This window comes from Vicia villosa, linkage group LG5, assembly GCF_029867415.1.
Source record: "Vicia villosa cultivar HV-30 ecotype Madison, WI linkage group LG5, Vvil1.0, whole genome shotgun sequence".
NCBI lineage: Eukaryota > Viridiplantae > Streptophyta > Magnoliopsida > Fabales > Fabaceae > Vicia > Vicia villosa.
Window position 1 is genome coordinate 28363465 of NC_081184.1, and position 27584 is coordinate 28391048.

At 34.3% G+C, this 27584-nt stretch overlaps 3 protein-coding genes across 3 annotated transcripts; 2 read left to right on the forward strand and 1 right to left on the reverse strand.

Moving 5' to 3' along the window:
• The first annotated feature begins 6477 nt into the window (after positions 1-6477).
• On the forward strand, positions 6478-6996 carry LOC131604429 (uncharacterized). The gene has a single exon (XM_058876870.1). It carries the CDS (start codon positions 6478-6480, stop codon positions 6994-6996), a length of 519 nt encoding a protein of 172 aa, XP_058732853.1.
• Positions 6997-10262: 3266 nt separating this feature from the next.
• Positions 10263-14922, forward strand: LOC131601509 (AUGMIN subunit 4-like). The gene is made up of 13 exons (XM_058873348.1): positions 10263-10451; positions 10534-10581; positions 11636-11761; positions 12710-13036; positions 13160-13259; positions 13370-13418; positions 13552-13645; positions 13829-13900; positions 13977-14035; positions 14198-14266; positions 14345-14396; positions 14495-14572; positions 14684-14922. Exons 1-13 carry the CDS (start codon positions 10323-10325, stop codon positions 14759-14761), a joined length of 1281 nt encoding a protein of 426 aa, XP_058729331.1. The 5' UTR covers positions 10263-10322; the 3' UTR covers positions 14762-14922.
• Positions 14923-16631: 1709 nt separating this feature from the next.
• On the reverse strand, positions 16632-19706 carry LOC131601508 (beta-glucosidase 13-like). Its single transcript, XM_058873347.1, has 12 exons — positions 19512-19706; positions 19360-19429; positions 18973-19031; positions 18786-18861; positions 18577-18654; positions 18132-18472; positions 17914-18029; positions 17627-17841; positions 17503-17534; positions 17320-17422; positions 17108-17204; positions 16632-16962 (listed from the first exon to the last, which is right to left on the reverse strand). The coding sequence occupies exons 1-12, from the start codon at positions 19638-19640 to the stop codon at positions 16794-16796; spliced, it is 1485 nt and encodes a 494-aa protein (XP_058729330.1). The 5' UTR covers positions 19641-19706; the 3' UTR covers positions 16632-16793.
• Between the last annotated feature and the right edge of the window lie 7878 nt (positions 19707-27584).

The following is a 27584-nucleotide window of genomic DNA, read 5'->3' on the forward strand; positions in this document are numbered from 1 at the left end:
TCTCATTCGTTAAAAAAATAAAGTAATTATTCATAATACATATTATTTATATAGGTATATAATGATAAGTCAAATACTTTATCATTACATAATTTTTAAAGTAATATTCAGAGTTTTGTAAGTAACAACTAAATCGATTATAACTTACAACTACAATTTATTTTGCAATTTTATTTTCCATAAATAATTATTCATTTTAAAAGAATATATATAGAGATAGTTAATAATTATTATCATATTAATAACAATAATTATAATAATTTAATAATAATAATGTAATTACTACATTAATATTTTTCTATAATACACTTTTTTTTTTGAAAGACTATGTAATACACTTAGTACAACATGTATCATAACTATATCAAAATATATCATTATTATCATTCTCATTTATTACACAATAAAATATATTGACAAATGAGACACATATTTACAAATGAGACACATCTTAAAAAATTAAGTAAATAAATTAAATCAAACATATATTTCTCTAAAATATTTTGGTTAAAGACATATATTTACATGAGTTTTCATTTTTCACATAATTTTCAAATAGTAAAAATACAAATGTAGCAACAATATAAATTTTCTTTCTTCTTTTCATTCACTAAAAAATTGTTACATTCAAATTAATCAATGTAAAGAAGAGAAAAATGCAGAAGTAGATAGCATAATAATATATTTATTCTCAAGAAAGTTATTACAAAATAATATAACTAAAGTATTTACATAACTAATATAACAAAGTAAAGTTGAGTCTTAAACCTGTCACATAAATCAAAGAACAATTAGCATATATGTTCAAAAATAACAAAATAAAAATAAAAATATAGATACAAAATAAAAAAGTAGGTACCTTGTGAACTTTGTTTGAATAGAAGGATAAAGATCTACAAAAAAAATACAAAATAAAGTAGAGTTAAAATATAGATAATTGTTATAATAAAATAAGTTGAGTCACCTATGATATAAAACAAATCATAGTTAATACTTGGTGAGAATAAGAAAAATAATCGAAAGTATCAATTATTTGAAGAGAATGATGAAGACTTAGCCAAAATATATAGTATAAATATGTCAAATTCATTCACCAAATACGCATTCATATATACAATAAACAATAATGGTTACTAAAAACAAAATAAATCTTATTAAAAACTGTAACTCCAAATTTTACTAATTAAAACTTATTATACATTAATATTATTTTAATTGAGATTAAAAACTATAACTTACAGTTTAACTAATTATAATTTATTATTAATTAATATTATTGTAAGTGAGTGATAAAGAATGAAAAATATTATAATTTATCATTAATTAATATTATTGTAAGTGATTTATTTATTTTTTAAACATAAAAATTTGTAAAATAGATGAAAATAAAAGAATGAAAAATATGAAAAAAAATATTTAAAAGCTGGTGCAATAAAGAATAAAAATTATTATTCATATAAAATTGATATTTGTCTTAAATGATTATATTTAAAAATTAATTCTTTAACTATAGTAATTTTTTAATGTTACAAATAGTGAATATTTGTAGAATATATTTTATTTTTATATAAAAATTAATATTCTAAAGTAAGGGAAAAATAATTATTGATAGGATTTTTATTTTTAATTAATTTTTATTATCATAATGATTTATTAAATTTTTTGTATAATAGCACTTCATAAATGTTGTAACTGATAATTTTAATATATAAACGTTTTTATTAATATAATTGATGAGTTAAAGGTTTAATTTTATTTAGAAAATGAGTGGTTAAAGTTAAATTGAAAAATAATATTAAATATTTTAATTTAAATAAATTTAGTATATATCTAAAGTAATTATAATCAATATGAGAAGAAATAATGATTTACAAAATTTTCTTTTTATTTTCATAATGATTTATTAAAATTTTAGTACAATCAAACTCAATAATTATTATAACTGATAATTTTTATATTTAAATATTGTAAATTTTTTTATTAAGTTTTTATAATAATAAAAATTTGTGTAACTCATTTAGAAAACACATTTTTTTAAAAAGATACTTTTATTTCATCTTTATTTTGAAAGAAGTAAGTTATTTTAAACATGAATTTTTTTAAAATAAATGAAAAATAAAGGAAGAAAAATAGAAAAATAAAATTAGAATTTAGCATGAACTAATTTAAGATTATCTATTTTATCGTAAAAATTGATTATCTAAAATATATTTAAAATTTACTTTTATATTTTTTAAACTTGAAATATAGGCTAGATTTCAAGATTTTATAAGTTTGAAAGATTTTTTTAATAATAACTTTTATTTGGATATTTTTAATAGTGGTAATTGAATATTATATTATTAATATTACTATTATAGAAAATGGCTCCCAAGCGCGGGAGAGGAAGGGGACGAGGGAGACCTCCAAGATCAGAACCGTCGCCGCCTGAATCACCACTGGAAACCACCGTGAAGGGACCGCCAGATGGACCACCAAGTCCTATCAAGAATCCTGTGAGTGCCAGCAGCGCCACGCCACAGCCGGAGAAGCACACAGCCAATCCTATCAAGAACCCTGCGACTGTCAACAGCGCCATGCCACAACTGGAGAAGCAAACAGTGACAAATATGGCAAAGCTTGACGAGAGAAATGATGGAACACCGGCGAAGGACATGGAAGAACCTAGAAAGCTTTGGGTAGATGTACTCAACAACAACAGGAAAGCCTCACATGGTATGAATCTCGATTTTATTGCTCCTAAGGTTGTAGAAGGGGAAACTGTAGTTGAAATTGATGAAGCCGATATTGAATCTGAAATTAGGTATTGGGAAAATGCTCTTATCATGTATGTATTAGGGGGAGAGTTAAGCATGAATATGGTGAAACAATTCATGATTAAGAACTGGAATTCTATCCATTTGCCTGATATACTATACCATGATGATGGCTACTTCATCTTGTGGTTTAAGACTTTTGATGAAAAAGAGGAGATTCTTATGAATGGACCTTACACTATCAAGAACATGGCTATGTTGCTTAGGGATTGGACCCCTGAATTTAACATGAAAACTGATATGTTGAGGACAGTACCAGTTTGGGTAAAATTGCCTAAGCTACCTTTGAGATTATGGGGAGCAAAAAGCCTAAACAAGATAGGTAGTGCCATAGGTACACCTATAGTTACAGATGAATGTACTGCTCATAAGCTTAGAGCCTCGTATGCTAGAATGTTAATTGAAGTTGATGCTACAAAACAAGTCCTCAAAGAAGTCACCATCAGAAATCATGAGGGAGCCTTGATGAACCAGCCAATTGAGTATGAATGGCTTCCTAAATTCTGTGGAAATTGCCAGGTTTTTGGACACAACTGTGCTAATAGACAGACTGCACCAGTATGGAGGCCTAAGAAAAAGCTTGAAGAGAAACACCTTGATGAACCCATAGCAGTTGAGCAAAGAGTGGAGGATCAACCCCTTACTGAAATACCAGCTACTGCACCACCTGAGACAGCTGTGGTAAACAATGCAGGGGAGGTTGTTTGGGAGACACCCAAATCTAGAGGGCCAAATAATGGGAAGAAGGCAACACCAAGAGAGAAAAGTACTGTGAATTGCAGCAATGGTTTTCATGCACTAGAGGGTTTGGCTGACACTCTAGGGCAACAAACCATTGAACCATGTTGATTTCATGGAATGTTAGGGGGCTGAATAAGTCTGGCAAACAAAGAGAGATCTGCTCCCATCTCAATGATTTGGGGCCAGAGATATGTATCCTGCTTGAGACTCGGGTGAAACAACAAAAAGCTACTAATATAAGAGGCAACATAAAACAATTTGATTGTTTCTTGGACAATTATCAATACCATGACAATGGAAGGATTTGGATTTGCTGGAAATCCAATTATTATAAGATACAGATGGTGAAATGTTCTAGCCAATTTATCCATTGCAGAGTTGAGAGTGTTGATGGTAAGGTGTGCTACTACATGACAGCTGTCTATGCCATGAACACTTTAGAACAAAGGAAAAGCCTGTGGAAAGCTATTGATACTCTGCCTAGGGGTAACAATAAGCCTTGGTGTGTGTTGGGTGACTTCAACAATGTGCTACATAGTAAGGACATAATTGGGGGTAGAATGGTGGTGGAACAGGAATTCAAAGACCTCCAGAGTATGATGGACTCTTGTGGTTTGAGTGAGATGGACAATATTGGTGAGTACTACACTTGGCATAACAAGCATATCCATGATCCTATCTTCTCTATAATTGACAGGGTTATTGGTAACTCCTTGTGGTTTCAAGAGATTGATATGCAACTGAGGCATCTTCCCCCTAGTGTCTCTGACCATGTTATCTTGCAACTCACTAACCAACACCAGATGCAGGTCCACAGAAGTCACTTCAAATTTATAAATTGCATCACTGAATTTGATGGTTTTCAGGATACGGTTGCTGCAATTTGGGCCACCCCAATTATTGGAAGCCCTCCTTTCATATTATGGCAGAAATTAAAGAGACTTAGAAGGCCCATAAAGAATCTGAGCAAGCCTCTTAATGATGTCAAGAGAACCATAGCTGCTAAAAGAGAAGAATTAGCTAACTTGCAACAGGCTTTGGGAATGGATCCAATGAACAAAGATATTCTGCAGGAAGAAAAGGAGAAAACTGCTGACCTCATTCTGTGGAATGAGATTGAAGAAAAAGTCTTAAAGCAAAAATCTAAAGTGGATTGGATCAAACTTGGTGATGGCAATAACCATTATTTCCATGCAACATTGAAGGCAAAAACTCAATATAAAAGAATGATTATATGCAGGGCTGATGGCACTGAGCTTAATGCTACTGAAGACATTGAAGAGGAAGTACTGAGTCACTTTGGTGCTCTTATGGGAAATGAGGATAAGACCCTGAATCACATTGACCTTAGAGCCATGAGAGATGGCCCTCAACTCTCCTCCACTCAGAGACAGTCTTTGCTGCAGCCTATTAGTGAACAGGAAATCTATGAAGCGCTTCATGACATAGGTGATGACAAGGCCCCTGGACTTGATGGGTTCAGTGCCAAATTCTACAAGGCTTGCTGGAGCATTTTGAAGAAGGATGTGGTGAACACTATCAGGTACTGGTTTAGGCACAAGTGTATGTCTAAAGCCTTTAATAGCACCTTAGTAACTCTCATCCCAAGAAAGAGAATGCCATGAATTTGAAAGACTATAGACCTATAGCCTGCTGCACCGTGGTTTATAAAATATACTCTAAAGTCTTGACTGCTAGAATGGCTAGTATCATAGGATCCATCACTAGCCATAACCAGGCTGCTTTCATCCCTGGGAAGCAAATTCACTCTCATATTCTCCTTGCTACTGAGCTGATCAAGGGCTACACTAGGAAGCATGGCACCCCTAGATGCCTTATCCAACTTGACCTTCAGAAAGCATATGATATGCTTAACTGGAAATCCCTTGAAACCATCCTGCTTGAGCTTGGCATACCTGAAACTTTTGTCTTGTGGATTATGCAAGGTGTCTCCTCTGTAACTTACAGGTTTAGCATAAATGGCGATCACTCAAAGATTATGCAAGCCAAACGAGGTGTCAGGCAGGGAGATCCCATATCTCCCTTCCTTTTTGCTCTTGTGATGGAGTACATGAGCAGGCTTTTGAAGAAGATGCAAAAGAGTCCCAATTTCAGGCACCATTCACAGTGTGGTAAACTGGGAATAACACATCTCACATTTACAGACGACATCCTCCTTTTTGCCAGAGGTGACAGGCAGTCGATTGATGTGATGATGCAAGCGATGGACACTTTTTATTCTTCTACAGGTCTGGTGGTGAACCCTACAAAATGCTACATCTATTTTGGTGCAGTGGAAACAGACACGAAGCAGGATATCTTGGCCAATACTGGGTTCAATGAAGGTGCTCTCCCCTTCAGATATTTGGGAGTTCCTGTTACTAGCAAAAGGCTCACTGTAAATCACTACCTCCATTTGGTGGAGAAAATTCTTAACAGGATCAATCATTGGAGTGCTAAGCTCCTGAGTATAGCTGGAAGGATACAATTGGTTAAAGCTGTTACCACCTCCATTGCCAATTACTGGCTGCAGTGTTTCAATATACCTAAGGCAGTCATTGAGAAGATTAACACAGCTATGAGAACATTCATCTGGACTGGAGGCTCCTCCCCTAGTAGAAAGAGCCCGGTAGCTTGGAGCAACATGAGCAAACCAGTCAAGCAGGGTGGCTTAAACATTCTGAATCTTAGTGTGTGAAATCAAATCACAATGATGAAACTCCTATGGAATATTTGCAAGAAACAAGATTGCCTATGGGTGAAATGGCTACATGCTTACTTCATCAAGAGCCAAAACATGTGGAGTATGGAGGTGAAACATAATACCTCTTGGATCATCAAGGGGATTATGAAGGCAAGAAGTCTAGTTCAGACTGTTCAGAATTATTGAGAGGAAAGTCTAGCAGCCAACAAATTCACCATGGGGAAAGTGTATCAAATGCTGCACATGGATCAGACTCGTGTTGACTGGTATGAACTAATAACTGGGAACAATGCTAGACCTAGGGCAGTAACATGCCTTTGGATTGCCTGCCATAGGAAACTTGCAACCAAAGATAGGTTGGTTAAATGGGGTATGTTAATCGATAGTAAGTGCAGTCTTTGTGAGGAGGAGGAAAATATTGATCATTTGTTCTTTGTTTGTGAGAAGCTGAAAATGGTTTGGCAAGCCATCTTGCAGTGGATCCAGGTTGATCATCAACCACTCTCATGGGACAATGAGGTTCTCTGGCTGCGCAACTACTACAAAGGAAAAGGCAAGCGTGTGTGGGTCATGAGAATAGCTATTGCTGAGACCATATATCATTGCTGGAACTGGAGAAATGCAATGTGTTTTGATGGAAACTTTGATAGCAACAATATTGTAAATAATATCATAGAGGCCATTATACATAGAAGCTGGCAAAAGAAGAAATATAGGGGCTATACAGCATTGTGATTTTGTAGATAGTTGGACCTTTGGTCACTTTGTACTCATTGTTTTTTTGAATTAATCCATATTTTATTTGATTCAAAAAAAATATTACTATTATTATTATTATTATTATTTTATATTAAGTAGAAGTAGATTATTATTATTATTAATTAAATATTATATTATTATTAATAATAGTGGTGGTTTAATATTATTATATTAATATTATTTATTTTAATATAGAAATTGTATAATTAGAGTTTGTAATTAGAATTCTTACCAAGATGACATGTGGCTAGAATTATTTTCAAGATGACATGTGGCTAGGGTTGCCATCATGACTTCTTTATATTTATATTAAGTAGATTAGCTACAAATTCTGGGCTATTATATGATGTTCATGTTTGCGACGGATTTTGCGATAGAATTTCTGTCGCTATAAATAACATTTATATAAAAATATAAAATGGGAACCAAATGCCATGTGGCATCCATGTCAGCATCTTTGCCACGCTGGCAGTACCATGTGGCAGTGCCACGTCAGCCCTATTAATGGATAGGGATATAAATGGATATTCATAGGAACGGATAGTATGATATTTGTGTCCGCCCTGTTGGATAAATATGATATCCATATCCACCCCATATCCGTCAGATATCCGCTAAACGGGTAATCCGCGGGTTTTAAGATATCCGCAGATATTTACAAATATCCATGGATAATACTAATTTTCTAAAATTATGTTTTGAAAAAATATTTTCAACTTGTTTTTAAGACACAAGACGTTATTATCACAAAACCTTCATACAAATCTATCTTATTTTAACAACAAAATTTCATCACATTAATTTCCTTCATTTTCACCAAAGCATAATAATATCCATATATTTTATTTTTAACAAAAAAACAATAATATTGTGATTTTGAGTAATGGTGGAAAAGCGGACGACGGAGAAGTAGAAAAGATAACACAGTTTGGACAAGAAAAGAGCGATACTGATTGGTTGGACAACGGAATTGTTGAAGTGAGGTATGGAGAAGAAGCTTAAATATGAAATGACCAATAAAATTTATATAGAATATAAAGGAGACTAGTTTTCTAGAAGATGAAAAGATATAGTATAATAAACTAATAATAATTAATAATTTTTATAATTTATTAACGAATATGGATATTCGCGGGTATGGATAACATTAAACCCGTATCCATATCCATTAATAAATGGGTATTAAAATATCCATTTATTTTATCCACGAATATCTTTTAAACTATCCGCCCCATATTCGTGACAGATTTTAACTGCGGATATGAGTATTTTTGCTATCCCTAATAACGTACGTTAGCAAGAGGGACTAAAAGTGTGAATGAAAAATTTTAGAGGGACTATTCTTTGAAGCAAAAATTTATAGGGACTAAAAACGAAATCTGAAATATTTCGAGGGACCAAAAAATTCATTAACCAAAAAATAAATTGATAAAAGTAAGTCTAAAAGTGTATAAATGAATTTAGGATTAATACCATTTTTTTCACTCCTCCTGTAATATATGTGAAATTCGCTTTACCTTGACAATATATATTTTTTTAGTTTCCCCCTGTAATATATGCGATTTTATTTCAAACACCCCCTGAAATATAAAAGTACTTTGTTTTTTGCCCCCTGATGTAAAGCTTACCCTCCTGTAATATTTTTTTGTGTTTGATTTTCCTACATATTTAGTGTTAAATGTACACGCTTAAGAGGTAATAAAAAAAATATTACAAGGAAAACTAAAAAAAACTTTTAAAAAAGAAATAACATAAATAATAATGATAGATGAAATATTGAAAAAAGCAGTAGGGATAAGAATAACTGAAATTAAATAACCTTTGAATATTTCTATAAACCTTGAAACAAACACACCGTAAGACTCTAATAAGTGTGAATTTTTTTAAGGGAGTGTTTGTTTCAAGTTATAAAATTATATTTTTGGGAATTATATTTTTGGAAATTATATTTTTGGAATTATTATTTCTGAGAATAATCTTCCCACTTATGTGTTTGGACAAAATTAAAGTTCTTAGGAATGTTTACAAATTAATTTAATTTAAAAATATGAAAAAATAAAAATAATGAGTAAAAGTGAAAAGTTATAGGTAGTTAAGTATATTTCCATGAAAATTTTGGAATCCCACCTTTTTAACCCTGAAAATAATCATGAAAAATATTACGTATAAACATCATTCTTTAGAATAAAAAATATTTAAGAATCATTTTTATAAATTTGAAACAAACATGAGATTATTGCATTTTCAGAGTTACATTCCTAAAAATGTAATTTCAATCTTTGAAGCAGTGTTTTAAAAATCGGACCGGTCATCGAACCGGTGAGGGTACTGAGTCACTGGTTTATCGGTCGAACCACTGGGTCATTGGTCGAACCGCACGACCAAACTGGATTAAACCGGATAACTCGGTTGAATAGACCTGTCATTATATAGGTATAAAACCGGTCGAACCGGATGATTCAGTCTCTAAAAAAATATAACTAGCTTTTAAATTTTTTAAAAATATCATATCATAAATTCACAATTTTATAACTTAAATTCAAATTTTAAACAAAGGTATCACACATAACAAAATAGTAAAAAATTACAAAGTCTAATTGCAAACAAAGTCTAATTACAACATAATCTAAACAAAGTCTAATTACAACATAATCTAATTGAATAGTTTATAACAAAATAACTCCAATATGTACCAAATTTAATTCAAAATAGGATCCTCCTAAAAAGAAAATCAAATAAAATTCAATATGTTTATGCTATTTAAGAAAATTTATTAGCAAAGATAACAAATAGACAATAAAGTTTTTAATTTGTCACTAACGAAAAAAACTATATGAGAATGCTATTTAAGTAATACACTACTAAATATATTAAAAAAAAAAGTTAAAAAAAAAGAAGCAATTAAACTGTCGGTTTTCCGGTTTTCACCGGTTCCCACCGGTTTGATGGCATACCCGATCCGACTATTGAACCAGACCGATTACCTGACCGGTTCCCGGTTCGACCGGTCCGATTTTTAAAACACTGCTTTGAAACAAACGCACCCTAAATCATTCAATCAATTCTTACCTTTAACTCTAAATAGTTAGTTATTTTTGGTGAACTTCTATTGATAATTGACACATGAAGACACAATTATTGTACTAATTAACAAAAAGATAGAAATTTAATTTTAATCAATGAAGAAAACTTCACTGGTAATAGAATAGAAAAATATAAGGTAATGAAACAAAAAAAATAGAAAATATAATTACTTTTTTAGCGAAACCATCTTGTAACCAAAAACGACACCGTTTGGATCAATGGTTAAGGGTTTGCACAGCCAAAACCTCCCCGGCGATGTATCACACGTCGTCGATCAGCTAGAGCGCCACTGCTTGGCTCCCGATGGATCTCTCATCTCCAAGCCTCTCTTCAACGATCTCCAACTCGTAATTCTCTCTCACTCCAAACAATGCTCTCTATGTGTTTGTTGAATTTCCCCAACATAATTGGAAACGGTTTGATTTGCAGGCTAGAGAGGAAATGTGCAGGGAAAGACTTCGATATCTCGAAGCCATGGTATGTATGTATACATCGTCGTGTGTGTGTAATATGCGAGGGGGTAGACTTGAAAGGTTAAGACTTCAACGCTCAAGTTAGTTACTTAGTGAGAAGTAATATGCGAGTTGGAATGAATTGAATACCTGAAATGGCGTGATCCGATCTTTATATAGTATGGGCATTAGAACCGCCCTCGTGTGATCCGAGTCCGACAGCTTGTGCGGATGACCGATTAAATATCAATGGTGAGAGATATGATGGAGGGTGTGTTCACCTGTCCTTGGGAGAAATGAGGGGCGGAGCTACAGCCCAGCGAGCCCGGGCACGCGCCCGTACTCAACTCCTTATTTTGTTGTATACTCTCCACCTAATAGTCTATTTTTAGACAACACCAGGGGCAAAATTAGTAATTTTTAGACAAAATTAAGGGCAAAATTAGTAAAAATAGGGTGTGAAATTTTTGAACAAAATCAAGGGCAAATTTTTTAGACAAAATCAAGGGCAAAATTAGTAGAAACAGGATGTAAAATTAATAAAAACAAGGTGTAAATTTTTTGCCAGGCTCCCTGAAAATTCTAGCTCCGCCGTTCACTTGTTCGGTGTGACTTCCCTTTTGGCGCTTGTTATTGGGGTTTCTTCGCGGGCCTTGCGGACGGCACAAAACAAAAACTATTTTAGAAATGATAAATTGTCAATAAAAATTGAAGGAGTCCCACTGAATGTCAGGGTAAAACTAATTTATACCGTAATATATTTTAAACTCTTATGATGTGTTTGGATGGAGGGTTTTGTAGGAAAAGGATCACATGATAGTATTTATATCTTTTCTTTTCTAAGTCTATATCTTGGTATATACTTTAGATTTCAATTTATTTGAAGGAATCACATGATAATGTTTCAGTTACGCTTAATGCGATTTTAGAAACATTTTATAGCTTGCTTAATTTAGAGAAAAAAAACCCTCCCCACCTCCCCTCCAGGATTATAATACCGGAGTAAATTGTTAAGTATAGTGAGAATGTGATTCTTATTTTAGTGATTTATACTTTTGGTGTTTTGGATTTGGTTGCAGGCTATATATTCTGAGGCTATTGCAATGGTGGAAGAGTATCATCAAGCCATTTCTGTGTCTAGCATCGGTGGAATGAGAGATACTGGAGGTCTTTATCCGCAGTTCGGATTGAGGAACTCTCCTCAGGTTCTTAAAATATTATTTCTGAAAATTTAGTTTGATTTAGAAACCAATATGAGACCTGTGTGAGAATGTTGTCGGTTTTGGTACTTGAAAATTTGAATCTTCGACACAAAAATAACATTTAAACTCTTTACTAAATGCTATTTTTGGGAGTGGAGTATTATACATGGATCATCTCTTTTCACTTCATACCTTTAATCATTGGTTACATGGATGAAATTGATATTTAAACAGTGTAATAATGAAGATATTGATTTCTGAAAGCAGAATAGATTGCATCTTATGTTACCTGTATGAGAGTGATGTTGATTGTTCCTTCTAAAAAATTTGAGTCAGAACATGGAGAAAACTATTATACTCTTTACAAAATGCTCTTTAGACCAAATGGTGGAAAATAGACTTATGTGGTTTGGGCATGTAGAGAGAAGACATGTAAATTCTCTAGTAAGGAGATCAGATCAAATGGAGAGAAGACAAACAAGTCGAAGAAAAGGATGACCCAGAAAGACTATAAGAGAAGTTATTAAAAAAGATCTCAAAATTAATGATTTGGATAGAAACATGGTCCTTGATAGAACATTATGACGAAAGTTGATCCATGTAGCCGACACCACCTAGTGGGATAAGGCTTAGTTGCTGTTATTGTTACGGAATTGTAAAGAAGATGGTTTCATCTATTGAATGCTTCCTGAAAATAATTTGCTCAGTATCGCAAAAGATCTGTTTCTTAGGTAGTTTGCCTTAGAGAGGACTGTGATGTATTTCTTATAGAATTACATATTTCATTTTCTCTAAATTTTGTTAGAATATGTTCTGCTATCTCTTTATTTTACCGTTTTGACTCTTGATATTTCATGCTTTCATATTTATGCATTGTGAATTATGTGCTTAAATGTGTTTTTAGGGCAGCGGTCTTTATTGAATCAAATGAACATGTCTATATATTGTCAGGTTTATCAGACATTAGAACATCAAATGATTGTCGCTGAAGCGGCTCAGCGATTGAGACTACCTCTTATTTCCAAAGATGGAGAAGTTCACGATGAAGAAATTGAAAAGCTAAGTGTAGTGTCTCGAAGCTCCCTTGACAGTAATAACAGCTCGAGCTTGAGTTCTTCTAATTATGCCACTCCAAACAGCTCTGTTAGTGGGGTTAATTATTCTCTTGCTTCTATGGATCAAGTAGACCCTGTAGTTGGTGGTGTTCCCAGTCGTTTTCTTGGAATTACACCGGCTTATTTGTGGCAGACTCAGCATCTGAAAACGCCATTATCTGTGGTATAATATGTGAATCACAGTATATGAAAGTCTGATTTAGTATTTTTTATGATAGTTATTATTTCGAAGTGATTAGCTAGCTTGGTTATGTTTTTTTATTATTGACTCTAACAATATCTTTAGGATATGACAGAATATCGTATGTCTCTCTCACGGGAGGTAGATGCTCGCTTGAAAATGAAATGTGATAAGTTATCAGATGCATTTGTATTGGAAGACAACGGTAAGAGTGAATTATAGATTTCTAATATATATGGGGACACAATGGTGATTTCCTTTGATTTATAGTTTGGTTCTGCTAGCTGATACCTTGTTTCTTGTTTCTTAATTCAGAATCACCATCATTTGGAAGTCAAAGTTCAACTTCACGGCTTCCAGAAAGGTTTGAGCTTATTCAAGTAGCCTAATTCTTTTAGTATTTATGATTTTTTTTTTAGCATAATGTTTAGGAAATACTTATTCACATGCAATCTGTTTACCGAAGTTTCTTTCTCTAATATCTGTTATCTTACCAGAGTGAAGTTGTTGATTGAGGAGATCGAAAGAGAAGAAGCAGAACTGAGGGATGACCTTTATTCTGCTGATAGAAAATTCGCTGAATATTATAGTGTACGTGCATAAGCATTTCTCGCTTGCTGACACACATTTCTCAAAATTCCCACACTAAATCTGCACGAGTGTCTGTGTGAGTGAGTGAGAGAGAGATTGCATGTGTGGTTTGTTGTATTTCTTTTCCGGTCTTATGTATATGGTGATATAGCGTAGATAGTTGATGTCATTACTCTTGATCAGGTATTGGAACAGATACTTGGGGTGCTCTTCAAACTTGTCAAAGATTTGAAGTTGGACCGTCAACATAAATACGTGAGTATTTATTATTCACCATAATCCACTGTTTTGATGGCTAAGTACACATCTTAACTTCCAAATATGTTTGTAGGATGAGATGCAGAAAACATGGTTCTGTAAAAGATGCCAAACCATGAGTGCAAAATTGAGGTTTGTTTGCTATATATCTTATATATTATTATTGTTCCTTGATATCAAAATACTGTCATGTTTTAGAACTTAATAAGGGATTGTTGAGTTTGAAGTGAAATGGATTCGATATTTCATCCACAAATTACTCTAATAATTTTGATATCTGCAATTTCATGTCAGTGTTCTAGAAAATGTTCTTCTCCTCGGAACTTACACTAAGGAGTCTATAGCCGCCCTTCATAAGATAAGGTATGAATGATGAAACCTTTGTAACTCTGTATGCCGTTCCTGATTTAATTTTAATCAGCCATTTCCTTTAAATTTTAGGAAGTATCTCGTCGAGGCTACTGAAGAGGCTTCTATCGCATATAATAAAGCGGTATGTCTCCATATGCATGTTTTCTCATTTGGATGATTTAGAGGTCATCATGGATGTGTTGATTATATGTATTAATATTAACCCTTGTATTGTACCAGGTTACTCGACTGCGTGAGTACCAGGGTGTGGATCCTCACTTTGACGACATAGCGAGGCAGTACCAAGACATTGTAAAGGTGACAATAGTTAACCAAATACACCCCATGTTTTTTAATATCATTTCAATTTCCTATAAAAACAATCTTTTGGTTTTAAAAAGATTCTTACATTGGTGAGAAATTGTGCAGAAATTGGAAAACATGCAATGGACAATCGACCAAGTTGAGATGGATCTGAAACGCATGTCAGATAATTCTACCTCATAGAAGTTTTATGTTTGTGTTCATTTAACACGGTTTGATTCTTTATATGTTGTGAATGGTGTTCAAGACATGACCCCCTCACTAATTTAAAAAAAAACTTCGTCCAAGTGAATACACTTTGCCGTTTTGAAATTACATTCTCCTCTCTTTAGATTTTGCTCACATCCTTCTTCTTTCAATCTTCTTTAAGGTGGTTTTTTCACAAATTAAATGCTGATTTTGTTTTTATTTCAACTTAATTGACGTCATACCAACAATTTCAAACAAAGGTGGTTTGTATTTATTTGTCTTGTATGTGTTATCCATAATCAACACTATAAGAAAATTATTCAACAACTTATTAACTTTGGTTGGACCTAAAAAATATCTCTCACAACATCTAATTCATCTATTCTTCTACTTCAGTAAACTTAATCTGCATTCTCTATCAGCTTAAATAAATGTTGTATCTCAATTCTTGAATCTCTGATATCTTTTTGTTGCATACTCTTATGTTTATATATTTGAATGATTTGACATTCTTAGAATCTCGCTCTTGCAACAACAAAAAAATGTGTTTGGGTGGAATATGACATTTTGTCAAATCAACATGTTTTCGCTTATCTATGCTTGGACGCCCAACAAACGCATAACCTTCAAATCTATAAGATAAACTATGGCTGTAAAATTCACATTTTACATCAATTTTTTATACGATATTTATCTAATTTTGAATTGACAACCACATTTTTAGTAGCACTTTAGTATCACTTTATATCCCAACTCAATATTAATTTGTTGTTTCTCCATTTTTTTTCTTGTCGATATTTGATCGTGGAATCACGACAATCACTACATGTCTGATTTTAACTTCCTTAACCCACATTATTACCTTTTTATTGTGTACAAGTGTGAGTTGAAAGTCCCACATTACTTAAAAAAGTAAAAGTTGAACATTTTATAAGTGAGAGGAATCATACACCTTATTACCTTAAGGTTTTGAATGAATATATGATGTCTTTTTCACTTGTGTGTTGCTCTTGACTTAATGTAGATGCTCTTCATAATGACCTAACACTTTTCTCACTCCTCTGTCTCATAATAGGTGTCCTCTTTGAGATTTTCACGCTTTTTAAAATAATGATTAATTTGGTTGATTTCAATGATAAAACAAGTGTCATTTACTATAATTTGTGAGACGGAGGGAGTAGTAAGTAATTTGATGAGAAAATTCACATATCAAAATACTTAACAAGATATTCGATGAAAACTTTAACAGGTATACTATGCTTGTTTACACTATATGTTACACCTACATCCAATTCACTGTTCACAAATACCGTGACATGAACGGTGAATGTGAATATAGCAATATGAATAGTGGTAATACAAAATTGGTTAATTGAGTATAAAAAATTGGTTAATATAGTTTATTGTTTGGTTAATAACGCTCTAGATATTATAAATAATTTTGTAATAGTAAAACAAAGTTGATTAATGATGTATAAAATATTGGTTAATAAAATAATAAAGTTGATTAATAAACGCCCAAATATTAAAAGTAATTTAATAGTAAAACAAAGTTGGTTAATAAAGTGTAAAATGAAGTGTAAAATGTTAGTTAATGTAGTCATGAAATTGGTTAATAAACATTCAGATGTTAAAAATAATTTTTAGTAGTAAAATAAAGTTGATTAATGAAGTATAAAATGTTGGTTAATAAAGTGATGAAGTTAATTAATCACAAAGTTTTTATTTCAGCCTTGTTTAATCAAAAATAATTTTTAATAAAAACACTGTTCACCATATTGGTGATCAGGAAATACGGTGCAGTGTATATTTTGAATATAAGAATAGCTTTTTTTTAATAATTAAACCAAGCGAAACGGTAATATTTAGACCGAACAAACAACCAATAATTAAGAGCCGTCTTGGTGAGTTATCAGAAATCACCAAATCAATGTTTCCAATGGCTGGCTTTTAACTGTGACTTAAGAAGGAAACATCATATTACAATCACTTTTTCACCAATTCTAACCAAATACTAAGGAACATTTCATTTGCGGAGAAATAACTTGAACCACAAGGCAGACCTTTTACGGTACCTTCGCAGTCCGTTCTTGTAATCAACATACACGAGTCCAAACCGGAGTGAGTAGCCAGCATTCCATTCGAAATTGTCCAACAACGACCATGCAAAGTACCCCTTCACCCTCACACCATTCCTACCAAATTCAAAGTTTCAATTGTTGAGTCCAAAACAAAAACAAATCATGCAAGTGCATGCAATCTTGTCCATCGCATATCGTAGATGACGATAACAATTTATTGAAATTATGTTATACTATAAACTGTTCATTATAAACTCACATTATGGCCCTTTGAAGATACAATAGATGGTGACTAATATAGTCTATCCTCGCTATGTCATTGAGTGACCTTTTTCCATCATCAACCTCGTCTATTCCTGCAAATATTTGAACGATTTGATTCACACGAACGAAACATTAGTATTGTAACACGGTAAAGATGCAGCAGCGTTAGGGAAAAACGATACATGAGATTGTTTTAGCTAGTCTTACCATTTTCTGTTATGTAAATAATCGGATTGTTGAATTTCTCCTTAGTGTATTGTAATAGTCCTTGAATTCCCGGTGGATAGACGTAGAGCCAGTCTGAGGCAGCCTGCAAAGATTTCTAACTTCTTAATTCCTTTTCCAAAAAGTTTTGGAGGAAGTATGGTGAGAAACAACTTATGCAAGTACCTTTGGACCGATGAGAACTCCGTTTCTTACACCTGATGTAAGCAAAGGAAAAAAAGTGTAATAAGTATCAAAATTACGAAGAAACTTTAATAGAGTTGAACAATGTTTATATAGAATTACTTACTAGTAAATCTAACACAACTGTCAGTAAAAACCGATGGCTTTCCACCCTGGCAAGGTATATCGGTTGCATAAGTTGAAGTGTAGTAGTTTAAACCTACGAAATCGAAGGACCCTTTGACCATTAAGGATTGACTTCTCGAAAACCTTGGCAGACGTTCCTTGACTTTGTTAACTATTGTAGCAGGATATGAACCAGAGTTTAGAGGTTCCATGAACCTTGAAAAAACACAATGATTAGTGAGAGTTTGTTAGCCGCAGAGATCGAGCGGGAAAGATAAAGACACTTACCAGCCATACATAAAATCAAGACCGCGAGATACTGCGTCTCTGTCCGCTTTTGATTGCGATAGTGGCACAAGCCATGCAGAATTTAGTGTTACTCCGATTTGACCCTTCTGAGTATTCTGCGATCGAATCATTCACAATAAGTTATCGCCAATTTGAATTGTTTTATTTGCGAGACTATTTGAAGAAGCTTATAAAAACTTATAAAATTATGCAACAACCTGGAACTTCTCCCTATAGACTTTTACTGCTGCGGCATGAGCAAGAATGAGGTGGTGCGTAACTATATACGGCTCAGTACTAGAATCGCCGGCATTGCAGTTAGCCACCCATTTAGAGCACCTCGAGGGAGGGGATCCTCCATTTCCATAACCTCCGGTGCTATAAAGCAATGGCTCATTTAATGTAATCCAATGCTTCACTCTGTCGCCAAATTCTCTAAAGCATACTTCTGCATAATCTGCGAAATCTTGTTCAATTTTGGGACTCAAAAAACCACCATATTCATCTTCAAGACCTTGAGGGAGATCGGAGTGAAATAGAGTTATAAACGGTTTTTGTCCTACAAGCAAAAAGGTACATCAAAATCATATTTAGTTTATTTTGATATATAATGGGAAGAAGAAAAAAGAGCAAGAGAAAACGAAAATCGAGTTTAATACTAACCATTTGATATCAGTTCGTTTATGAGATTGTTGTAATATATGACGCCTTCTTGGTTAATTCCTCCCTTTAGATTTCCACCTAAAACACAAAAAATTTGAGCTTAATTTCATTACGAAAGACCATCAACATCTATGTTCATTTTAAGTTTCAATACTTAATAGTTCCCCGAGAATCTGAGGATGCGTAAAAATGATTAGAAAGTTACTTACGAGGTAGTATTCTAGACCACGCGATGGAAAACCTGTAGGCATTAAATCCAATATCCTTCATCATAGCCACATCTTCCTGATTTTTTTTCAAGCAATGAACAATATCATCCATTTCGACCGATTCAAATCGCAATATCAGGAAAAATTCATCTAAATCTATAAACTCAAGTTAAGAGAATGAAAGTACCTTGTAGCGGTGGTATGAATCAACAGCGACATCTCCATTACTACGGTCTGCGATTCTATCTGAAGAACCAACAAAACATCACAACATATCTAAGTTTGTTCGACTAAAACTTAAAGCACAATTGCATCCACAGATTCTGAGTGAATTGATTATGTAAAATTGATTCTGATTAAAAGTAAGTTGAATATAAAGTAATTAATGTTTGGATAACTACATGCAAAATTGAGTTGAAAAAATCGCATTTTAACTCAGAAGCTACAAATCCTAACTTCAACTAGAATCAATTCCAGTGACAAAATCAATTCTACTTTAGAAGAACCAAACACCTCAAAATTATTCCAAAATCAATTTTACACCTTTACAAAAAGGGAAACAAAATACACAAACCTGGGTGGCTATGAGTGAATGTGTCCCATATACTAGGCCCTTTACCACCTTCACGAGCTGCACCTTCATACTTGAAACAACAAAAACACAAATAAGATCTAACCAACAATTTACATAGACAGATGCAAAAAAACATAGGACAGAACAAAAACCTGGTAAGCTGAGGAAGCTGTTCCAAACAGGAAATCAGATGGAAAACTACTCCGGTTAAGAGAAACTGCTGAGATGAAAATGGAAAAGGAGATTGTTGCAAAGAGAAGAACAACAAGGTTAAGCCACATTGTTCAAAACTTGGTTTTGGTTTTTCTAGAAAAATTTTCAACCCAATGAAGGGTTTTTAGTAAAGGTGGATTCTTTGTCTTTTAGTGAGTGAATCAAAAAATAGATACAAAGGAAAAGGACTGGTTTTTATTATTTTATTGCTTTTTGTTGGAAAGTGAAAAGATGCTATGGTTATTGATGAAGATTAATGAGAAAAAGGTTCTATGCTTAGATTGGTTAAAATATGGGTTAGCTTTGCTTCTTTGAACTACCATTCGAATTTGTTTGAGAAGTTCAAAGATATGGGTTAGTAACTTATTTGGGAAGTTAGGAGAACCTTCTAAGGGGGAAACTTTAATTACAAAGTTACTCTTTATGAACAAGTATATAATTAAAAAAAAATTGCAATATTTTAATTATTTTTTTAGTATTTTTGTTTTTTAAAATGAAAGGACAAAATTGAAAAAGCAAAGTGCAAAAGACAATACAAACAAATGGAGAAAAGAGAAAGGTTACCACAGGAACTAACTCCACCCGATCCGATACAAACAGTCAGCAAGATTAACAATCCAATCCTCTTTAGCTATAATAATCTTACCATTGTTGCAAAAACTCAATCAATTCCACAAGATAGATTTAACCCGAACAAAAATCAAAGGAATATCCAACTTATCTTCATTAAATATAATCGCATTCCTAGTCAACCAAATAATCCAAGTCGCCACAAACCATAAAACACTCCGAAGCTTCTTCTTGATTTTCCCCCGCAATAGATCGTTCAAGGCTTCAAAACTCTCCCCAAGTGAATGCAGAATAGTCAAAGCTGGAATTCCCAACCAAGTAAAAATACTCAACCATATGAACCGTAATTCTACAATGAAAGAAAAGATGAACCGCATATTCTTCGTAAAAAAACAAAGGACAAACTACTCCAAGATGATCAAAACGCCTCTTTTGTAAAGTTGAAGTCTCGTAGGGAGACGATCCAGAAGTAACCTCCAGCCGAAGAAATGAATATTCGAAGGAATATGAGCCTTCCACAAAGAAGAAAAGCAATGAGAAAGAGGAGAATTATGAACGTACCCTGATGTCGATAAAGAACATAACCTTGAATATGTCGCTTTAACCGAGAATCCAAACGGATCCCTCCACCAAATTGTAGTATCCAACAGATACGGGACATAATTCAATTTTGTCAATATGCACCAAAGCCTCTGTTCATCCAATGCCAAAGACGACAAAATGCCCGAACCAACGTCCACAATCATGTACTCCTTTTTAAAAGTTACTTTATGAACAATTTTGTGATCTATGAAAAATAGTTGGTCTTTATTCTAGTTGTAGACATAACTAGTTAACCAGTCTTTATGAAATGTTGGGTTAATAGGCCAAATTGTTTTACACTTGTTGGATTTGAGTTATAACATAATAGACTATAGTGCTTCAAACACGAGATTTGTAAGTGTGGAGTAGTTAAGTAAACGTATAACGATTCAAAGTCTCTTAAACACAAGACTTGTAAGCATGGAACAATTAAATAAAAATATAACAGTTTGAAGTCTCTCAAACACGAAACATATAGGCATAGTTGTTAAGCAAGAAACATGACAATTTAGAATCTCTTAAGTATGCGGTATGTAAGAAAGAAATGTCTAATATGTTGTTTTCAACCTAGTCTCTAAGGCATGTATATAAATCCCATTTATTGTATTATGATGTGGTTTAAGGAAACATGTCATTTCGTTAGGTGAACATCTCGATCGAGCTTCATTTGACCTCGATCTACTGAGCATTGTGGCGGACAACTCACCCTTTAATATGTAGCGTGACATAGCCAGCTCGCCTTTGTGACTCGACTCCTATATCACCTCTGAAGGATAGAAAAACACTTAGAAAGGGGGGTTTGAATAAGTGTAGCTTTAAAAACTTGACAGATAAAAATAAATTGCACAGTTATTTTTATCCTGGTTCGTTGTTAACTAAACTACTCCAGTCCACCCCCGCAGAGATGATTTACCTCAACTGAGGATTTAATCCACTAATCGCACGGATTACAATGGTTTTCCACTTAGTCAGCAACTAAGTCTTCCAGAGTCTTCTGATCACACACTGATCACTCCAGGAACAACTGCTTAGATACCCTCTAAGACTTTTCTAGAGTATACTGATCCACACGATCACTCTAGTTACAACCTGCTTAGATAACCTCTAAGACTTCCTAGAGTATTCTGATCCACACGATCACTCTAGTTCCTTACAACTTAATGTAATCAATTCTAAGAGTATTACAATTGCTTCTTAAAAGCTATAATCACAAACTGTGATATTTCTCTTAACTTTTAAGCTTAATCTCACTAATATATTACAACAGCAATGTAGTGAGCTTTGATGAAGATGAAGTTTCTGAGCTTTGAGTAGAACAGAGTTTCAGCAAGTTAATAGGCGTTGTTTTTGTTCAGAATCGTTAACCTTGCTTCTCATCAGAACTTCATATTTATAGGCGTTGGAGAAGATGACCGTTGAGTGCATTTAATGCTTTGCGTGTTCCGTACAGCATCGCATTTAATGTTATACGCTTTTGTCAACTACCTCGAGCCTTGTTCACGCTGTGTCTACTGACGTAGCCTTTAATAGCTTTTAACGTTCCTTTTGTCAGTCAGCGTAGCTTGCCACTTGTACTTCCTTCTGATCTGATGTTTGTGAATACTACGTTTGAATATCATCAGAGTCAAACAGCTTGGTGCAAAGCATCTTCTGATCTTCTGACCTTGAAGTGCTTCTGAGCGTGATACCATCAGAACTTCAGTGCTTCTGTTCTCTCGTTCTTCTGATGCTTCCATAGACCCATGTTCTGATTCTGCTTCGACCATCTTCTGATGTCTTGCCAGACCATGTTCTGATGTTGCATGCTGAACCCTTTGAGACAAAGCTTCTGAGCGCTGAATTATGCGTACTCTTTATATATTTCCTGAAAAGGAAATTGCATTGGATTAGAGTACCATATTATCTTAAGCAAAATTCATATTATTGTTATCATCAAAACTAAGATAATTGATCAGAACAAATCTTGTTCTAACAATCTCCCCCTTTTTGATGATAACAAAAACATATATAAATGATATGAATTTGCGATCAGAAAGAGCAGACGGCAAAAGACAAATTACACAGCTATAGCATAAGCATATGAATATGTCTCCCCCTGAGATTAACAATCTCCCCCTGAGATAAATAATCTCCCCCTGAGATAAATACTCGAAGAACTTTAATAAAAGACTTCCCTGATTATTTCGGTAGAGACGATCATATAAGCTTCTGTCTTCAGAGAATTCATAGCTTCTGACTTCTGCTTCCATTGGACAGCTTCAGAACTAGAATTTCTTTAGATCCCTAGAACACTCACAGCTTCTGATTCCTGCTTCCATCGGATAGCTTCAGAGCTTTGAATTTCTACCAACTTCACTTCATGCTAGATTTGTATCAGAACATTGTTGAATGTACCAGAGCATCATCTGAGCATCTTTACATCCTGAAATGTTACAGAACAAAAACTAAACGACAAAAGTCAGCATGAACGAGTCAGAACATAAAATGTATATTAGAACACATGATATGTATCAGAGCCATATAGGCTGAAATAATGTATCAGAGCAAATAGAATTTTGTCAAAGCAAATAGACAAATATAGATCAAATTCTATTATCAGTGCTTCTGATTCTGAAGCTTGACAGCACTCAGCTTGCTTCAGTTTCCATGAGTTTATTCTTTTTACAGAATAACACTTCTTATGGTTTTGCTTCTTGTGTTTGCTTTGAGGATTCTCTTCACTTCTTTATACCTGCAAAACACTTAAACCATATAGAACTTGCAGTTCTTGTTAGTAACATGTGTGGGAGCTTTACCCAGCAACTGATAGATTAATCAAATCATTTATCATTTATCTTCTCCCCCTTTTTGTCATATCATCAAAAAAGCAAAAAAGATTCAGAGACAAACAAAACGAAACACACAGAGGAAGAAGATGATTTCATTGAAGTTCAAACAGCAGGTACAGAAGTACATGAAGATAAGTAAGATCAGATGCACAAAGACAGATGCAACGAAAAGAAAGAAACAACACAGACTCAATCTAAGATGGCCCTAGCCTTGACAAGATCTTGGCCAGCATCTCTTGAACCTCATTGTTGTGTCCTTCTTGCCTCACCATGAAAGCTCTATACTCATCATTGAGTGAGCTTTGCTCATCCTGTCTCCTCTGAATTTCTTCCAGAGTCCTTGCAAGACGAGAAGGTTCATTAGAAGAAGCTTCACCGCTTTCAACCACAGGAATAGCAACTTGATCTATAGCTTCCATGGATAGATCATTTGCAGGGATGTCCTCAATAGGATCTGATTCAGCAACATGATCTTCAGCATCTGCTTCTTGTATAGAAGCATCTCCATATTCTGCAGCAGGAATTTCTGAGTCTCCATTCTCAAGTGCTTGAAGAATGGCAGTTAGATTCCTGGGAGCAGAAGGACCTTCAACTTCTGGTGGGTCAACAACTTCTGGAATGACCAAGCTTGGGTCTTTCTCAGAAGGGTTTTCCCTCAGAAAGTCAAATAGGGTCTTGAAGTCTCCAAGAAGAACAGGATAATCAGGAATCCAGATAACCATATCCCTGCATGGATTTGCTTCCATTTCAGCAGCCAATCTTAATTGTTCCATCTCATCCAAGAAGGGCTTCTCTTCCAACAGATGTCTTCCTTTGAGACTAGCAAACCAGAAGTCTTCATAATTCCTCAGAATTCCACGAGGCCGTGGGGCAGCAGCTACACAGGCTTCCTGAAGTTCTAAAAACAGAGCATCTGATTCTCTGCGAAGGATCCTCCAGAAGTTCTGCATAGCAACATCATTCAATCCAGAACTTTCAGCAATTCTGAGAGTATCAAAGATACTTCTGAGATTCCTCTTTATGTTTTCAAAAACTACACCAATAGGGTATACAGGGCGAAATTTTATTTGGGTTTTTGAAAAGGCAGGGTTGGAAGTGAAGTACGGATGAGATTCTCTATCCAACCTATAAGAAGATTCTGCTTCAGTATCAGAATCCAACACTACTACTTCAGCTTCAGGACGAGGCTTGGGAGTGTAGTTGCAATCACGGAGCAGCTGCTCATGTGATGCAGAGGTTGGAAGAGGAGAATCACAAAGATTGTTTTGAGAGGTGGAGGGAGTATGTTCAAAAGTGGCATTGAGAGAAGGTTGAGATGGAAAGAGAGTTTGAAGGGGTGGTATATCCAGAACAGGATTTATGGTAGGTGGAGAGGAAGGAAAGGTTATAGGAGAAGATGGAGGTGTAAGAACATGGACAAAAACCGGTGATTCTGATGTGGCTTTTTCTGGTTCAGGTGTAGGGACAACCTCTATTGGTGCAACTTCTGAACTAACAGCAGGAACAGAATCAGGTTCAGAAATGCATATACCTTTGGAACCTCTCAGAAAAGCTTTGGCCACATCCTCAGTCTTCTTCTGCTTTTTACTCTTCGGCTCTTCAATAATCTTTGCTTTGCCTCTAGAGATTTCTTTCCTTCTGACATAAGCCAGAACTTCTGGTTGATTCTCAGCCTCTTGAGCAGCATTTTCTTCATTTGAGCTTTGAATAATCATCTTCCTTTTTCTGGTTATCTTCTTCTTAACAATTTCAACAATCTCATCATTGTTATTTGACTTCTTCTTCTTTTTCTTCTTCTCAGCTTCCTTCTTATTCTTCTCAAAATCAGCAGATACGGCCTTAACAACTTTTGCAATCACTTCTTCTGGGACTACTTCATTCTTAGTGGTAGCAGCAACTTTCTTTGCAACCTTCACTTGATTAAAGGAGGGATGATCAAACTTTCTTTTGGTTCTTTCTTCCTTCTTGCGATTCACTTTAATAGGAGCACCTTTGTCTTGATCTTTAAGACTCTTATCCTCTTTTTGTGACTTCAGATACTTAGTTCTGACTTCAGGTACCTCACTATTGAAGAAGGTTTCAAAGTCAGCTAGAACTGGTTTTCTTCTGATTCTTGTTCCAGCTAGAGGTTGAGGAACTTTGAGGATAGTGTCAATTATTTTCATCTTCTTTAAAGAAAAAGCATTCAGACAGGCTCCAGAGGTGACAGCAAGGTCTTTGATAATACCTTCAGACTCCAGACTCTCAACAATCTTGGAATGCACCAGAAGGTTTGTAATAATTCTACCAAAAGGAATGATTGTTCCACCATTTTCTTTTCTGAAAGCGTTTCTGGAATCCTTTACTGCTTTCCACATATGATTGAAGATAATGTAAATCGCATCAACCTTCTTCTGAGTGGCAATGCAATAAAGAATATACCTTTGATCATTACTGATGAAATCCGAGGCATGTGTTCCTTTCCTATGGTAGAAGCACCCAAGAAGGATCTTTGTCCAGATTCTGTAGACATCTCTCAAATCCTTGACGTGTTTTGTTTTCTTGACATTTGGATAGAGAGTGGATAGAACATCTCCCAAATCTTCCCTTTGATCAAACTCAAAAACCCCTTCAGGGTTTTTCAGGTCAAACATCATTCTTAGGATGTTTTCAGTAATAACAACAAACTTTCCATGGACGAAAGAAAGTATAGATTTTGGAGCAACCACAGCATGTGCCCAGAACTCCTTGACAAGATCCGGATAAACTGGACCAACGAACTCAGCAAACAACGAGGTCCATCCTTGAAAGATGATGTCTTCTTTAAGGTGAAATTGGTTTTCTTCAATGTTGTCAAAGTCAACCATGAGTTCACACAGAACTTCCAATTCATCTTTAGAAATGGAGCATGCAACAACAGGAGTAAGTTGCAAAGTTTCTTCTTGGAGATGATGAGGAACAGATGACTCAGCATTTTGGGATGAGAAGGCAGCCATGGATGCAGAATGAACAAAAACGAGCAAGAGAAGCGAACTGGGTTTTCGATTAGGGTTTTAGAAAACGGCTAAGAACTATTCAAACGAGAGAATGCAAGAAGAGAGAGACAAGGGAGCGAAAAAAAATATATGTGATGATTTGAAAAGAATATATAGAGACGGATTTGAAAAAGAAAATAATAAGAAATATAAACTGAACAGTTCCAGAATCAAAAGAAAACAATTTTATTAAATGATGAGTGACGTAAGGAGAACGTGGTAAATGAAATGATTTAATACAGTTACCTAGGTCGACGTCTTTTCAACTGCACGCTTTGTACTAACCGTACAGACACGTGTTCACCATCAGATAATAGATGACAGCTGTGAATTTCAGAATAGACTTTACACCTTCAGATTTAGATCAATGCTTCTGATCTGATCAACTTTCTCTTCTGGAAACACTCCTTCTGAAGTGTGCTGATATAAATCTGAATGATCTTCTGATCCATTACTTCTGATATACACAGCTTCTGGAGGTTCACTTCTTTGTTCTGCAGCTTCTGATACGACAAAATTTTATCTGCAGAAATTCTTAAGCTGCTTTGTTTCATCAGAAACAAGTTTATCATCAAACCAGATATTTATTGATTCGTCCACAATCAGTGTTTCAATATTGTATATTCTGTGGCATTTAGAGCATTCAGAATAAATAAGAACGAAACATCATTGCTTTAGAAACAAACAAAACAGATGGTTCCAAGACTAATAAACTTTCTTTTCTGATCTCCTACGAACATAGTTTCTTCAACATATTTTAAGTACCAGAACTTGGAAGACAGTCCTTCTTCCCTTCAAGTGTTGAGACCAACTTGAGTCCAGGTGACATGACATGTTGACTTTTATCTTCTTTGTCGCCAAGAGAATCTGCAAAAGAAATAGTCTTTTTCTTTGGTACCCACATCTTCTTGGGTCCTTTCTTGTTAGATTTTCTCAAGTTCTGATTGAACTTGGGTTTAACATTGTAAGCAATAGGAGGAACAGCATGATAATTTTTAATGTGAGTTTCATGATATTT

Bases quoted from the DNA above. Each gene is read 5' to 3' on its own strand.
- LOC131604429 (XM_058876870.1), top strand. From the start codon at position 6,478: ATGGGGAAAGTGTATCAAATGCTGCACATGGATCAGACTCGTGTTGAC.
- LOC131601509 (XM_058873348.1), top strand. From the start codon at position 10,323: ATGGTTAAGGGTTTGCACAGCCAAAACCTCCCCGGCGATGTATCACAC. The intron at 13,646-13,828 runs GTACGTGCATAA...ACTCTTGATCAG, and splicing joins AATTCGCTGAATATTATAGT to GTATTGGAACAGATACTTGG. The intron at 14,036-14,197 runs GTTTGTTTGCTA...ATTTCATGTCAG, and splicing joins ACCATGAGTGCAAAATTGAG to TGTTCTAGAAAATGTTCTTC.
- LOC131601508 (XM_058873347.1), bottom strand. From the start codon at position 19,640: ATGTGGCTTAACCTTGTTGTTCTTCTCTTTGCAACAATCTCCTTTTCC. The intron at 18,862-18,972 runs GTACTTTCATTC...AAAAAAAATCAG, and splicing joins ATTCATACCACCGCTACAAG to GAAGATGTGGCTATGATGAA. The intron at 17,423-17,502 runs GTACTTGCATAA...AAATCTTTGCAG, and splicing joins GAGTTCTCATCGGTCCAAAG to GCTGCCTCAGACTGGCTCTA.